Genomic DNA, 14,344 nt, shown 5'->3' with positions numbered 1-14,344 from the left:
AGACCCAAATTTGCTGGAGATGGATTGATTGTCTTAATTTTCTTCCAATAAACAGTCCTTCACGGAACCACATCAGAAACACCAAAAAAATGGAAGAGAAAAAAGCTGATCTCCCAAGTCTAGAAGGTTATGGCACCACAGTAGCACCAAAGTTCCCAGAGAAAGGCAAAGGTGAGTTTACACATATGTGTTGTTACCTGTAGTTGCAAGAGCATGGCCGCACTGCAGATGCACAGGCAGATCCACCAGCAGAGCAGCCATGGTAGTGCAGGCAAACACAACATTCCAGCTGAACAAGCAGGGCTGAGCTGCTTTGAGCCCGAGGTAGCCCACCCACAGAATGCTGCTCCTGCTGCACCAGCATGGTGCTCCCATCTACCCTTAGCTCTGAGGTCTCTGCGTTGCACTGTGTGCTGTGGACAGGCCCAAAGCCACTTTGATGAAGGGTCACCAAAAGGAGGTGGGAAGTGTGGGTTATGAGGCCCAAGTCTGCAGTAGGTCTTCTCTTAGAGCTGCCCAGCTTCTCAGGTTTTTCTTCCTCTGAATAAATTTATCTATTTGAAGAGTAGTATTTTTCTCTCAAATTTTGGTTCCCATCATGGGGATTATTCACTAGACCAGTGGCAATACAAGCCCCTGCACAGTGGGAATAACTGCCCGCTTGGATTCTTCTGTTCCACTCAGAATTTCAGTTGTCCTTTCTCATTCTAATGTGTCATTTCCCTGTCAGGGCTGTGAATAAATTTTTTGCCTTGACCTCTTCATGGCCTTCTCCCCTTTCTCTCTCTCCCTCTCTCTCTCTTTTCCTTTGTAGATGACACTAGCTCTACCTCAGAATGCTCTGTACTGTCAAAAAAGCGCTTTACACTGCAGGGTTTTACTAACCTCAAAAGTCAGAAAGGTAATTTTTTAAAAGAGCTAGATTGTTTTCTGTTGAAGGCTGTAATTGAAGCATATCTCTGTGCGTGTGTGTGTATGTAATCTAACAGGTTTTCAGTGTATGGAGTAGCTTGGTCTCCTAAGTGTAAGCCAGGTTTCTGAGTCACTGACCCTGACAGGGAGATTTCAGGAAAAACTAGCTCCAGAGTGGGAGAGGGAGATACAGCTGGGAGAAGTGGAGCTGCTGGAGGTGCAAGGGAAGGAGTGCCATTTCCAACACCTCCAGTCTTAACTATCAAAGCCAAGGAAGGAGTTTATAGTGCTCCATTCCTGTAGGAATCATACAGTAAGTTAGTTTTCTTCAGATCAGACACCTGGCCTGCTTCTAGCTTCAGTGGATCTGCCCCAAATGCACCTGTACTTGGCAGAAAGGAGTCATGGTTTTTAGGGTATTTCTATATTAGCATCCTTACTAACAGAACTCCTAAAGCATGACTACAGCAAAATGTGTATGACAATGTTATTTTGCTGGATACACACATAGATCAAAGTTTCCTTATGCTTCCAGAAATGGTCTTTACTTTTTTTTTTTTTTTTCTAAAACAGACAACAGGAGTCTGAGACCTTTCTTGCTTCCTCCTGCCAAGTAACCACACTGCTGGTACATTCACTTTGTGCTTTGAGCTGCTGTTTTTCAGCAGTCTGAAGTGCATTAAGATGATTGCACTTGTTTAAGAGCATGATTTATTTTTTCCAAGCAGCTTTTAAGAATGCATTTAAAAAACCTCATTACCTTTGAGTTCTTTCTGGAGAGACTCTGGGGTTGTGTATCTAATGCTAATGAGGTGAGCACTAATATCCCATGCTTGCCTTGACAGAAACTCCATCTTCTTCTGCTAAAAGCCAGACATTGCCAATGATCCTTCTTACAGGACCAGGTATTGCTGTAGCACTAGATAAATGTAGAATTAATTGTATAAATTTGGTAATGTTTGTCTAAAATTGAAATTAGTTGTATTCAGTTGATGTCTAGTTCACTTAGAAAAGTTTACATATACTTCCATCTATTACTGTAAAACATATTTGTCAAATTATCTTCAAATAACTAAATATAAATAATGAATTCCTTTCGCTGTAATTGACCAGTGATGGCTCAAATTGGAGTGATTACAGAAATCTATTTGTTTTCCAGTGTAAACTCAAAGGTATTTAGCATGCAACCCACCTATTCTCTTTTTTCCAGTTCTTCAATATCTCTCTTCTGTGTTTTTTGCCTATTCATCCTCCTGCAGCTTCTCCTACCAGTCCTGACAAAAAAGCTAAACGGCATGAAGTAGTGAGTGACCCAACTCCTTTTGGTTTAAGAGGTAGAGTGATACGACATCTTGTGCTCCACAACTATCCACACATCCCTCCTGTATGACGTTACATTCAGAGCACTGGGGATACCTGTATGATGCTGTTGTGTGCAGTGATTTTGTTATCAGCTGAGCTTTTCCAAGTGGGTCTGTCAGTTTCTGCATATACTGTTTTTCATAGCACAACTGCTTGAAGTTTTACCTTGGCATTGAGTAAAGTCGCATATGGCAAGCTAGTTTTTGGGAGAGGGCAGTGGGAAAGGGATGTTCTGCTGAAGAAATAACCAGAAGCTGGATGTTTAATGGAACTACAGTGCTTTGGGACACATGGTTTTCCAGTTAGCATCATCCTATCACTGTGCCTCTTGTGAGAGGATTTAACTTTTAAAAAAGGAAAAAACAAATCAATCCATAATGCATGTAATCTAGGCAGAGTGGGGATCATCCCTATCATGTGAAATTTCCATTTTATATCTGCATTTATTATTGTAGACACAGACCTGTAACGTGTTTCTTTGGGTGATAGTAGGCTATTTTAACCACTCTATGAACCCCAGATGATTTAACTGAACGTCTTGTAGCAGTTTGCCCTCCTATCATCCCAACCCACAGCTAAGCAAAGAATAAAAAAGCATTTTGGTTGAATGTCCAATTTCTAACCAGCAAGGTTGTTGGTGAAGGCTTGAGTACAAGCCCCTGGGGCTAGTCAAGAGTACAAGCAGAACAGTCCCTCTCTTCATAACTCTTTGCCCACCTCCATCTCCTATAGAAAATATTATTCTAAAGATGAAGGTGTTTCAAGCCCTACCATCATACTCATTTCCAAGTTTTCACAGCCTTTGTCTTTGTTTCACCTGTGGAAACAATGCAGGTTCAGTTCCTGTGCTAGCAAAAATTGATGCAACACTGTTCACCTTGTTTGAGCAGCAGGCAACATAATCCCAGGTCAGACACGTGCAGAAACTCTACAAGGTTAGTTTTTCTGCAGGTAGAAGTTAAATTTCTGAGATCTCCAGGTACCATGGAATTCCAGAAGGCCTGAAAATGCTGTCAGAAAGCAAAGGGTGTTTTGTGGCTTTTTCCATGGATTCTGGAATTTTCCAGGGTGGAGAGTCCTTGATCATTGCTAATTTACCCTGAAATTGTTGAGTCCTTAGAACAGATTTGTCTGATTCATTGTCCCGCCTGGCAGCCTCTTGCTTTATGAAAATACTGAACCAAGTAAATGAATTGAAAACATATAATAGAATCATTACAGAATGGTTTGGGTTGGAAGGGACCTTAAAAGATTGTCTAGATTGAACACCCCTGCATTGGCAGGGGCACCTCCAACTAGATCAGGTTTCTCAGAGCCCCATCCAACCTGCCCTTGAACTTACATTCTTGCATGTTTCTAAATACTAACTTCCCTGTCTTGCACCTTCCAATCTCTTTTTTTGACACTTCCGACTCTTCTTTCCCAACTCAAAGAGGGATAAGCAGGCAGTTGAGCTTTCACTTCAGGATGGAACTGCACCAGGGAATGGTCACAGCTCCCCAGAGAGGAGCACATTGCCCCTGCTCATTTCACTGCTATGTCACTCTGACTTGCATCCCAATGAGCTCAAGGAAAATGAATTGGTGAGAGAATCACATCTTGCAAGTAGATCTTACCTCTGTGAAGAAACCTGTGGGCCCATTTCTGTGGAGAAGTGGTTAAAGAGTTCTTAGTTTTCCTGGCACCATCGAATCTAAGCTCATGTCTGCATGACCTTGCCTTTTCTCAAGACTGTCTGACATTTGCTGACATTTTCCACCCTTACAGGGACCTCCAGTTTAGTCACAAAGTGCAGGATGCTCACATGCACATTGAATGTGAGTGCATAATGTTGATGCCTGTAGTTAGCTAATATGAGTATGACCACAGTCACCATTTCTTCTCCCTGGTCAGGATCAGATGAGCTTTTGTATGGACTTGTTAATGGTAGAGTGCCAGCCTGTAAGAGGAATACTGCTGCTGTGGCAGGATCAGGCAGGTCTGCTCTTACCCACATCCTCACAAGATATGAAAAGAAAGAGGCTGAAGAACAAGAATTGTTACCCAGAATGTTCCAGATGAGCAGGCCACTGAGTATGACAATTTAACTTTTTCTTTTGTGTAACTCATTGGTTCTGTTCCTAATTAGAGCTTGGAACAATCAGAAGAAACCAAGTGGGGTTTTGTTGCATTGTTCTTAACTTGGAATTAATGGAAAAGGTTTCAGCTGCATCCCACGAGCCAGCTATAAGATGGGAGCTTCCAAGTAAATTTGCATGGATACAGCAGGAATTTATTTTTCAGTTTCTTCACAGATGGAAGTTCATTGTTAACCTTGGACAGGGCCAAATGGCTCAGTACTTCTAACCTTGTGCAGGTCACCCAGCAGCGCAGGCGAGGTAAAAGTTCCACTCTTTGGTGTGTTCTGGTATGATTTCTTTCTATGATTCTTAGGTTGCTTTGGCTTTACTCTGATGACAGTCAGGTTTTGTTCCTAGCCATGCGACAAATGCCTTAGAAGCAGTGAAGAGCAAAAAATGCTGGTGCTTTCTCAGCTTAACTAATAGGTACATAAAAGTTGGAAGGTTTGTTTTTCCTTCCATTCTTTCAATTGAGTTTCGTTCTTGTTACCATTTGGCTTGAACCAAGATCTACTTATAAAATATTTGTCTCTTTTATGATGGCTTCTTTTCGTTACAAGCTTGACACTTTTATTAGCAGCTGCTGACCTCAGTAAAAAGCATACCACTAGTAAACTGTACTGTAGTTTTATTTGGAAAAAGATCTAGTGCATTCTGGCTATGATTCAGCTTTGTAAATAAATGAAATGCTTCAGGAGAGAGAAAAAGGAATACTTTGCACTAAATGACAGGCAGAAGATTGTTCTTGTGGCATTTGGTGCAGGGACTTAACACCAAGATAAATCAGCATGATTAAGGATCCTTGTGTCAGCCTAAATACCCATAAATAATAAGCTGCCTCATCAGGTGAAGCACAAAGTGCCTGTATCTTGTGTTGAATTTCTTGATACCTCTAAGAGCTCAAGATTTTGAAAGAGGCAATGTGCATCAGTTCCTTGTTCCAGCAGATGGTTGAGGTTGCTTTGGGTGACAACCCTGTGTGTTCATCTTCTTTCCCACAAAGTGTACATTCCTGTCTTCTGCCTCCTCCCCAGAAAGAGAGTATCTGTCCATTGTTCATAGTTTGCTTCTTAGTTGGGAGTTTGCATTCTTTCTATCTGTTTCCCTCAATATAAACCCAAAGGGCCAAATTCACTTCTGTGCATGGTCACAACTCCACTTACTCTGATGGAAACAGGCCAACTTTTGCCAGCTGTGAATTTCACCCAGTGGATGTGACAACTTCCTTGTGTACAGTTTTCCTCCAGTTTGTGTTGATCACTTAAGAGTTTTTCAGTAGGAAGAACATTTTTCCCAGGCAGTGGCTCGCTGCTGCAAAGTTAACCATCAGCTGTTTGTTCCTCAAGGTTGGGCTAAAACCTCTCATTCTCTTGATGCGTCTGAAGAAAATGACGGCTGGTCTAGTGCTGAAGATCCGCTGAATTCATCGGATGCGGAGGAAGAAGGAGGAGGAGGGGGAGGCGAGATGAAGCTGGTAACCAGAAATGTTTTCCTACTAAGCTAAGGAAATGTTAGTGAATACACTGTGTGTGGCAGTGCATAGGAATGATGTTGAAGCTTGCAGGAAGCAGTGTCTGCCTTAAAATCCTCAGCTGGGCAAAACTCCTAGGGGAATGGAAAATAACCCCTTATTTTAAATCAGCCCTGTGTTTGTACCTTGGGAAGGTCCATTTGTGCCTTTGTGTACCCACAGACTAGTGAGACCATGACTGCTTATGCCATAGTACAGCAGGAAAGTAAGGACATCCTCAACTGCCATGCCAACAGACTTGCAGACACACATTGTGTCCCTAGGTTGCCAGTTTGGTTAGGGGCCTGGGGGTTTTTGTGGTTGGCTTTGTTGTTTAGGGTTTTTTTAGTAGAGATTTGAATTAATACTCAAATGGAAACAATTCACTGAGTTTTTCAGGATGTGAGAATTCATGTATGGAATTTGCCTGTAACTGAACAGCAAAGTTTTCCTGCTTCTCAGTATCTATATTTACACTGTCTTCAGCATGTATGTGCACCAGAAAGAAAAGTACTGTAGTTTCTGTAACAAAATCTGCAATGTGTCTTTAAGTACTCAATAGAAATAATTTGTTTTTCATCTGTGTGCATTTAGACTCCTGGTAAATATACAGTTGTGACTGATTATGAAAAAGGAGTTTCTGAAGAATTTACAGTGAAAAGTGGAGATCTGGTTCAACTGATTCGTGAAGGGGAGGATGGACTTTGGTATGAAGATCTGTGTTTGCAAATATTTATATGCAGAACTATTTGGAAGGCAGATGTTTAGGGCAAAACTTTCAAAGGCATTAATTCAAGCAATTTGCCTTTTTTTTTTTTCCCCTTAATTTTTTAGGTATGTAAAGAACCTGAGCACTGGCAGAGAAGGTTGGATCCCAGCAAACAATCTGCTGATGCTCATCGGCAATTCAAAATCAGCTCAATCTTTAAGTAGCTCTGGTAAGCTATTTATTATAAACAAGATTATTGTCCCTCTGAAGATTCCTATAATGAAAGAAAGTTGTGAAAAAAAACATCTGTGTTATATTTTCTTCTCTTTATTTATTTTTTTTTTTCCCTTTCCCAGAATCAGGCACTGCCTCCAGCACTTTGAGCACATCATCAAGTTGCAGTGATAGCTGCAATGTCAGCAGCACCAGCTTCTCGGACATTAAGGGCTAATGTGAAATTTTCACCTCACCTCCATGGAAGGTAAATTCAGAGTTTGTGACTTTGTGCAGCGTTCTGGACGTTGGACTTCAGTGGAGAGCCACCAGTTCCCTGTTGCCAGCTCTGAGTATTTCCACTGATGATTTTTACAGGTTCTCCCAGAAGATCCCAATGAAAAGTGCATGGAATGTGAAGTTGTAAATGAAGTTAAACAATTTGAAATAAGGTCTTGTAGAGGCTTCTGCTCCAAAGTCTGAAGCTGCAGAGCTGTTAGCATAAAACACATTTTCTTACTGATACACAATCAGGTTTCTGCAGAACTGTGTAATTTCGTAACAGCCAGAATCTGAGTGTAAGCAAACAAAATGTGTTCAGTGCTAAATCCTCATTGTAAACCAGTAACACAGCAATCACTGTACAGGATAGGTATGTGGAAAAAAAATCTGAGTTTACAATTTCTCTTCCCACAAAAACCCTTTCTCCAAGGACATACCTCGGTCAGTGCAGTGAGTGGGACTCTTACAGTGACCAGGAAGGTTTGGTTTAGCCTGGAGTCTCCAGGACATTCTCCTGCTCCCTGGAGACTAGGATGCAGACATGACCAATTCACTGACCCTAGCTGCATCAGAAGAAAATACTTTTTTATCCTTCCTGACCTTTTAATAATGTGTGCAATGAAACAGCTGTTTTCTGAGGCATTTTGGCCTCACAAGCAAATTGTTTACCACGATCACTGTGTTTACATAGCCTTGGCAATTTAACAGTATCTTTATGTAGAAGCAGAATGAAACACAAATATTCTTATTCACTAAATGATTTGTTAATTAAGTGGTAATTGCACAGTGACCTTCAGCTCTCACAATCAACATGCAGTTACAGGGAGAGATAACTTTTGTGGCTGCACTATGGGTCAACAGCCTTCCTTCAAACAAACCTATGAGGGCTGGCAACCCAAGGTAATTTTAGTCAGTAGTGTTTGTTGCAGATTTATTAAAAGAAAAAAACACAATTTTTCTATAAAAGGGGAGCATGGGAAGAAAAACCAAGAAAACAAACAAAAGGCAACAACAAAAAGCCTTGATTAGAAAAGAGTCAGACCTAGGCTACAGACTAGTATTTTAACTTTTTTTAAAGGAAGTGTAGTGCTAAACTTGCCGTTTTTCAAGGTGTGATGTAAGCCACTGTTGTAAATTTTCACCTTCCCTTAAGTTCTTTACACATCATCCTTACAAACAGTCCCAAACTGTGTGCATGAATGGAATACTGTATTCGTTCCTGTCCATCTCCCAAATATTTTAACTTCCATAAAACCAGGTTTTTAACTGATTCATGTACCATATTACTTAAAATTAGCATGGGCATTAAGACCATAATTTTTCAAAAGCACTAAGCACAGCAGATTATGTCAGCAAGAACTGCTGTTAACCATCAGACCCTCTGACAGCTGAGCCCTGAAGTCCATTTTTGTGCCAGAATTTTTTATTTTAGAACCTGCAGTTTAGGAAACTTAAACAACAGATACTCTAAAGAGTTGCAAGAGAAACCTTACCCAGACGCAATCAAAATGCAGCTGACCACGGTCAGTACAAACTGAAACATATACACACACACATATATTTATGCACATATATATGTGCATCTATGTGCTTGTGTGTATATGTAGGTGTGTCTAGATATGTATATGTGTGTAGATATAATGTATCAATGTAAAAGAAAGATGTATTTATAGTCCTCATGCTGCTGAATGTGTCACTTTACAATTCATACTTAGATTTCTTGCAATACTGCAATATAAAGGCTGATCAGGGTTTTATTCAGGCATCTGTTCCAACGCAGAAATCCTCTGATCTTTGTTTAATTATCCCATATCATACTGTGCTGACCGGGAATACTTAGTCTGATATTTAACAATGGAATGGCAACATGAGACTCAGCTTATCTTCATCTATGTAAGTTATTTTGTAAATTATCTGTAACATAATTTTCTTATATATTGCTGTCATTGCTAGGATGAGACTGTCCTTTCTTTTCTCCTCACGGCTTCATTTATGTTATTTCAATGGTTTTCTCCACATCGTTGCACTTTAATACAACCCATTTCACCATTTCCTTTTTTACTGCTGTTGTGAATTAGAAGCTCAAAGTCTGAGGCCTCTATTGTAATTATGAAAATTTGAATAAATTTCAGCACTTCTTGCTGAATGCCTTTATATAGACATGCTCTGTGTTTTACTTTGTATCACAGTCCTAAAAGCTTCTTACTGGTATTGTATAAAAACAGGCAGGCTGAAGGATTTTTGACAGAAAACCAGCTATGTCTAGCTGTTGCAAGCCTAGAAAATGAGGTTCTTGTCAGGGTTTATGTGTTCAAATCCTTTGTCTACTCATTCTGGACCATCTCAGGAAAATACTGTTTTACCTTTGTGATCCTATCTCACTTACCTGGCCCTGAGCAATTAAAGCATGTCTGCAGTTAAAAAGTGAAAGCCAGTGCCAGCTAATCAGATTGATTCCCTTTCTCCCACACACCTTTTTTGAAAGATGACACATCTCTGTTGGGTTCTCCCTAAGAAAGCTGTGTATCACATGGTTCCCCTACTGCTGTACACACGCTCCTCTTGATCCTGTTCCTGGTGGAGGTCTGTGTCTGGCAACACTTGCAGCTGGGTGCGAAACAAGAAACCACATTCACTCTTCCTGAAGAGGAACACCTCTGAGCATTCACTGATTAATGTCTTTAAGGACCATCATGCCATGGCAGGAGGTGAATTTCACACTGACTGGAGTGATCTGGGCTGAGCTGGTGGCCATGTGCATTGACACAATCCAGCTGAGCTGTTACTGGGATTTGATTGCTTTTCTTTACTCTTGTTAACAGCTACCTCTGTAGTAGGTAGTTCTAATTCTCTGAGCAAAAGGAGGTCCAGCCTTTCTGAGCAGAGCCACATCATACTTTTTAGAGCAAAAGAATGAAAGAATTCCAGCCCAGATTCACCTTAGTAAAGAATTTTCTACATAAAAACCTAATAATTATTTCTCCCTTTATAATTGTAATTATGTTAATTTGCTATTGCAAACACTATGGACTCATCTTGGGTTTCTTATACCCTAGATAGCTCCCTCAAAGTTGGAGCACAGTCTTTCCTTTATATAGAAGCAGTTTGCTAGTTGGAGTATAAAACCCTTTCTCCATTCTGCATAGATGTTGTCATTGAGCAGGACTGAGGACTTTGGAACATAACTCATTTACATCACTTACCTCAAAGTGACAGACACTCCCATTCCTCTTCAATATCATACATCAGATGGTTGTTACAATCTACCCTGTGAAGTTTGGAGTATCCACACAAGCCCCCAGAATCAACAGTCTCCCTAGATTTGTGTGGGTGAGTGCCATACCTGCCTGGTGTGAAGGAGCTGCCCAAATACCCTTAACTTAGGAAGCAGGAATAGAAAAGCCAGATTCTTTTGTCCCTTAAGATTTGGTGTAAACTGTGTCTTAGATACCATATTATCACAATAAAATGTTTAGCTGTTGCAGTAGCTTCTCTAGGCTTTAATTTGAAAGGACATGGATAGGTAGCATATAAGTTCTGATGGCCACGTTAGGAATAACTTGTTTATTACTTTATTATAACTTGTTTATAACTGTATTTTAACAGCTGTTAAGAAAGAGAAAGAGGAGATCCCTTCAGAGACCTGTAAGCAGGCGGAAAGAAATGAATGGTTATGTAAAGACCTTCAGAGGGTGAGATAGTTTTCTGACCTGCAATAGGAAAGCACTTGATAAATAGCTTCTCCTGCCCTCACAAGCACCCAGGGTGAGGCAGGAGGGCAACCCAAGGCCTTTGGCAAAGGTATTAGATGTGCTCCACCTACTTTGTTTCAGACAACTTCCAGAAGCCCTCTCTAAATGCTACTCAATATACTTACAATTTTTCCCCTTCTTCCCTGGGCCACCGCTATTGCAACCTGCTTCTGTAGCTCTCTGCAACTGCCTTTTGTGTTGATATCCTGCAGATGCTGGCTCCTCAGGAAATCCAGCCTTTTACTCCAGACCCCCTGCTATTCTACCAGGAGGTACCTGCTGCCCTACGTCTCAGCCTGCTCTCTTGAGCACCAGGGCTGCCTTGTCTCCCTCTTGCCCCAGCTGGCAGTGCTGCCCCTGCTGGCAGTGCTGTCCCTGCCCATCAGCCACAGCTGCCTGAGCCCCCAGTTACCTGGCTCTTGCTCAGACTTTTTTGTTTCCTTCTCTTTCTCCCTGCTTTCTCTGTGGATCATCCCCTGCACAAGCAGAAACTCAGCTGCCACCTCTCTGTGAATAATCCAGCTGAGTAAATGTGGTTTTAAGGAAAAGTATGTAACTGCACTCAGGGGATGACCTTGTTTTCCAAACTGGCTGTCAGTTCACTTAATGCCTCTTTCCTTTTCATTTAACTGGAGCTGGTGTTGCCCAGCATTGCTGAAAGGTGTAAGTGTATAAGTGACATTTGGCACCCAGCCCACCACAAGTGGGCCCCACCACAGGCTCCTTTGCACCCTGGCCAGGCACTCAAGCAGCTGCTGGTTGTTCCATCCTGGACGTGGATGTATGGCAGGGAACTGGCTGGCTGGCAGGATGCTGTGGGGCAAGGGGCTGTAACATGTCAGCCAGAGACCAAAAGGCAGAGAGGTAAGAACAGAGAGCAGGTGGGTTAATTTCTGAGGGGAGCACATGGGGCTGGTTGGTAGGTACAGTGGGGTGAGGAGCCCAGGGCACAAAGACATTTTGACTTGAAAAAATGCTGCGTGTCACACCCTGAAGCAGAAGCTGCATGGAGCTGCTGCCAGTCCAGCAGCAAACTACCTTCTCTGCTCCCCTGCTGCCTCAGCAGTGCTGCATCCTTGGTCTTGCCAGCTCCAGGGAGTGACTCAGTTATTCCCCTCACCTTTCTCCTGGCAGTTTTTGGCCTGATCAGCTCCCAGAACAGACACAGTATTCCCCCCCCGAGTGGTAACAGCCACACTCGCTCCTGTGGCCACAGTTTCTGCCATGTCCCTGCCAGGGATGGCCTCCAAAGGCAGCAGGCATGGGGTGCCCAGGAAGGCTCTTCTGGAGTGTGGGTAAGGCCAGTACTACTGCTTGGCAGTCATTCCCTCCCTTGGCTGCTCATGTTGTACGTGGTTAGCTCAAAATACAGAATCATGGAATGGTTTGGGTTGGAAGGGACCTTTAAAGATCATCTAGTTTCAAGTCCTCTGCATGGGCATGGACACCTCCCACTAGACCAAGTTACTCAGTGTCTCACCCAACCTGGCCTTGAACAATTCCAGGGTTAGGGCAGCCACAACTTGACTATTTTGTCACACATAAATAAATAAACAAACACCCCCATAATGTCTGTGGGCTCCAACCATTTTCCTTAGTCCAAAGGGCATTCACAGGGAAGCACCCTCACCCAAAGCTCAAGCCTGAGAAATCTGGGGGCAGTGTTAGGCCTAGACAAATCCTCAAGAGAAAAAAAAAAAAAAAAAGCACTGTGGTGTACATAAAAAGCAGACTGCAAGACAGTGTGACCGTGTTTCCTTATCTAGCCCAGCAGTGCAGCAAGAAGATGAGTCCCTCAGCCCTGTGCCAAGAGAGGCTGGGTCAAAGGCAAACCATGAGCAGCTCTCCCAGCTCTGACCCTGCAGAGACAGGCCCAAATACCCTGCAATCAGTGAGTCCCTACAGCAATAAGAGCCCTGTATATACAAGAAGAGGTGCTGCTGTACTAAAATAAGCTCACTGGGCATCTTTGCACCTCTCCCAAGTCCTGCTGCAGCTGCCACTGCCTGTACCAGCAGCAGCCTAAAGATGGTGGTAGAAAATCAAGGATCAAGATTTGCCTTTTGGTTCTGAAAGGTTTAGTGAAAGATTAGTGCAGTTCCTTGCTGAAATACTACCTTTGACAAACCAATTGAAGTGATTAATCACTCACTTTTCAGGTTTTGGTATTTACTTGTTTCACATCCATTGACAAGACAGTGAAGTCCCAGCTGCATTTAAAAGACTTTGCCATTGGTGCTGCTGCAGCTGTGATGGTATGAGGACACAGTCAGAAGGGCTGCAGTAGAGATAGTATCTCTCATTACCAACTGAGACAGGTGGCATAAACAAACTTTGGGGCATGCTGCCTTTACTTTAAATCTAATTTTTCTGTCTTTTATTTCCTTTATTATTATCTTCAGATACCCTTCTCTCCTCAGGCAGCAAAAGAAGAAGAAGAAATAACCCACATCAAGATGAAAATTAAAATGTTAAGCACTTGTATTCAGAGCTGGTTACAAAGAATTTCTAAAAAATATTATCCCCCCATCTTCTACTTTCTCTTTATGAAAATACTTGCTCTATAGGGATACAGAACTCAGTCAACAAGCTGAGTAATTTTCTCCTGGAAAGAAATTAGTCTCTTTTGAGGTCCAAAGAGTAAATAATTTGTTTTACAGCTTTTGTGGCATGATATTCACATGTTTATAGGTTAATAGAACAGAAATAGGGAATTGTTACCTTGATCACAGGCTTGGTTTTCTTTTAATTAGTTGGATAAATGAATGATGGCAAGTTACAATTGTTATTAGAAGTTTAATTAGAATTTTCCATAAATTCACAAGGCAGCTTGTTGATAAACCTTTCTCACCTAGACACAGCCTTGTCAACTTACTCAAATGATCTTTTATGGCCTGTTTGAAATACAAATCATTAATTTATTTTTTAAAAGTTGTTCCTAAGCGCTGACTAGAAAACTCATGTTTAAATGTCCAGTGACCCTTGGGATCAAATTAAGTTGCACAGTTTCCAAAAGCTTCCATACCTGTCTCCTCCTTCCACCCAAAATACGAAACTAAAAATGTAAGAGTTTTTCTTCAAAAAATTTCAGTAGGAAACAAAACAAGAATCAAGAACAGTATGTTCTGAGACATCAATTCATGTCTTCCAGGCTACTGTTTCTGCTTTAGATTTTTTATTTCATATTGTTAACATTTTTTATGTTTAATTTTTTACCTTTTTTTTTTTTTTTAAATAAAGCAACTTTGGGACATCCAAAACATACATGAAAAAATCATATTTTCTGAACAGCTGTCCCCAGACTGATTCTAGTAGCACCATGAGCAACAGGGATGCATGTTTATGTTAATATTTTTCTTGGAATTGCTCAGAAAACATTAGCCAAGGCAGAAGCCTGCACTGGCAAGGAGATTTATAGAGCAGAATTATCAGGACTACTCTCATGAACTGCAGCAAGACCACACAAGAAAAACAATGTATGACT

General features: G+C 41.6%; 1 protein-coding gene across 1 annotated transcript in view; it reads left to right on the top strand.

The window, feature by feature from the left end:
* Window positions 1-7,064, top strand: part of MCF2L (MCF.2 cell line derived transforming sequence-like) — a 147,185-nt gene extending 140,121 nt beyond the window's left edge. The window contains exons 26-32 of the mRNA XM_009997916.1: window positions 56-171; window positions 815-901; window positions 2,172-2,246; window positions 5,741-5,868; window positions 6,499-6,611; window positions 6,739-6,842; window positions 6,970-7,064. Coding sequence (XP_009996218.1) covers window positions 56-171; window positions 815-901; window positions 2,172-2,246; window positions 5,741-5,868; window positions 6,499-6,611; window positions 6,739-6,842; window positions 6,970-7,064 — 718 coding nt within the window. The remainder of the gene's footprint in view (window positions 1-55; window positions 172-814; window positions 902-2,171; window positions 2,247-5,740; window positions 5,869-6,498; window positions 6,612-6,738; window positions 6,843-6,969) is intronic.
* Window positions 7,065-14,344: the final 7,280 nt, after the last annotated feature.

The sequence above is a fragment of the Chaetura pelagica genome, unplaced genomic scaffold (genome assembly GCF_000747805.2).
Source record: "Chaetura pelagica isolate M959 unplaced genomic scaffold, ChaPel_1.0 scaffold123, whole genome shotgun sequence".
NCBI lineage: Eukaryota > Metazoa > Chordata > Aves > Apodiformes > Apodidae > Chaetura > Chaetura pelagica.
The sequence above is the reverse complement of the archived record's forward strand: the minus strand, read 5'-3'. Positions and strand labels throughout refer to the sequence as shown.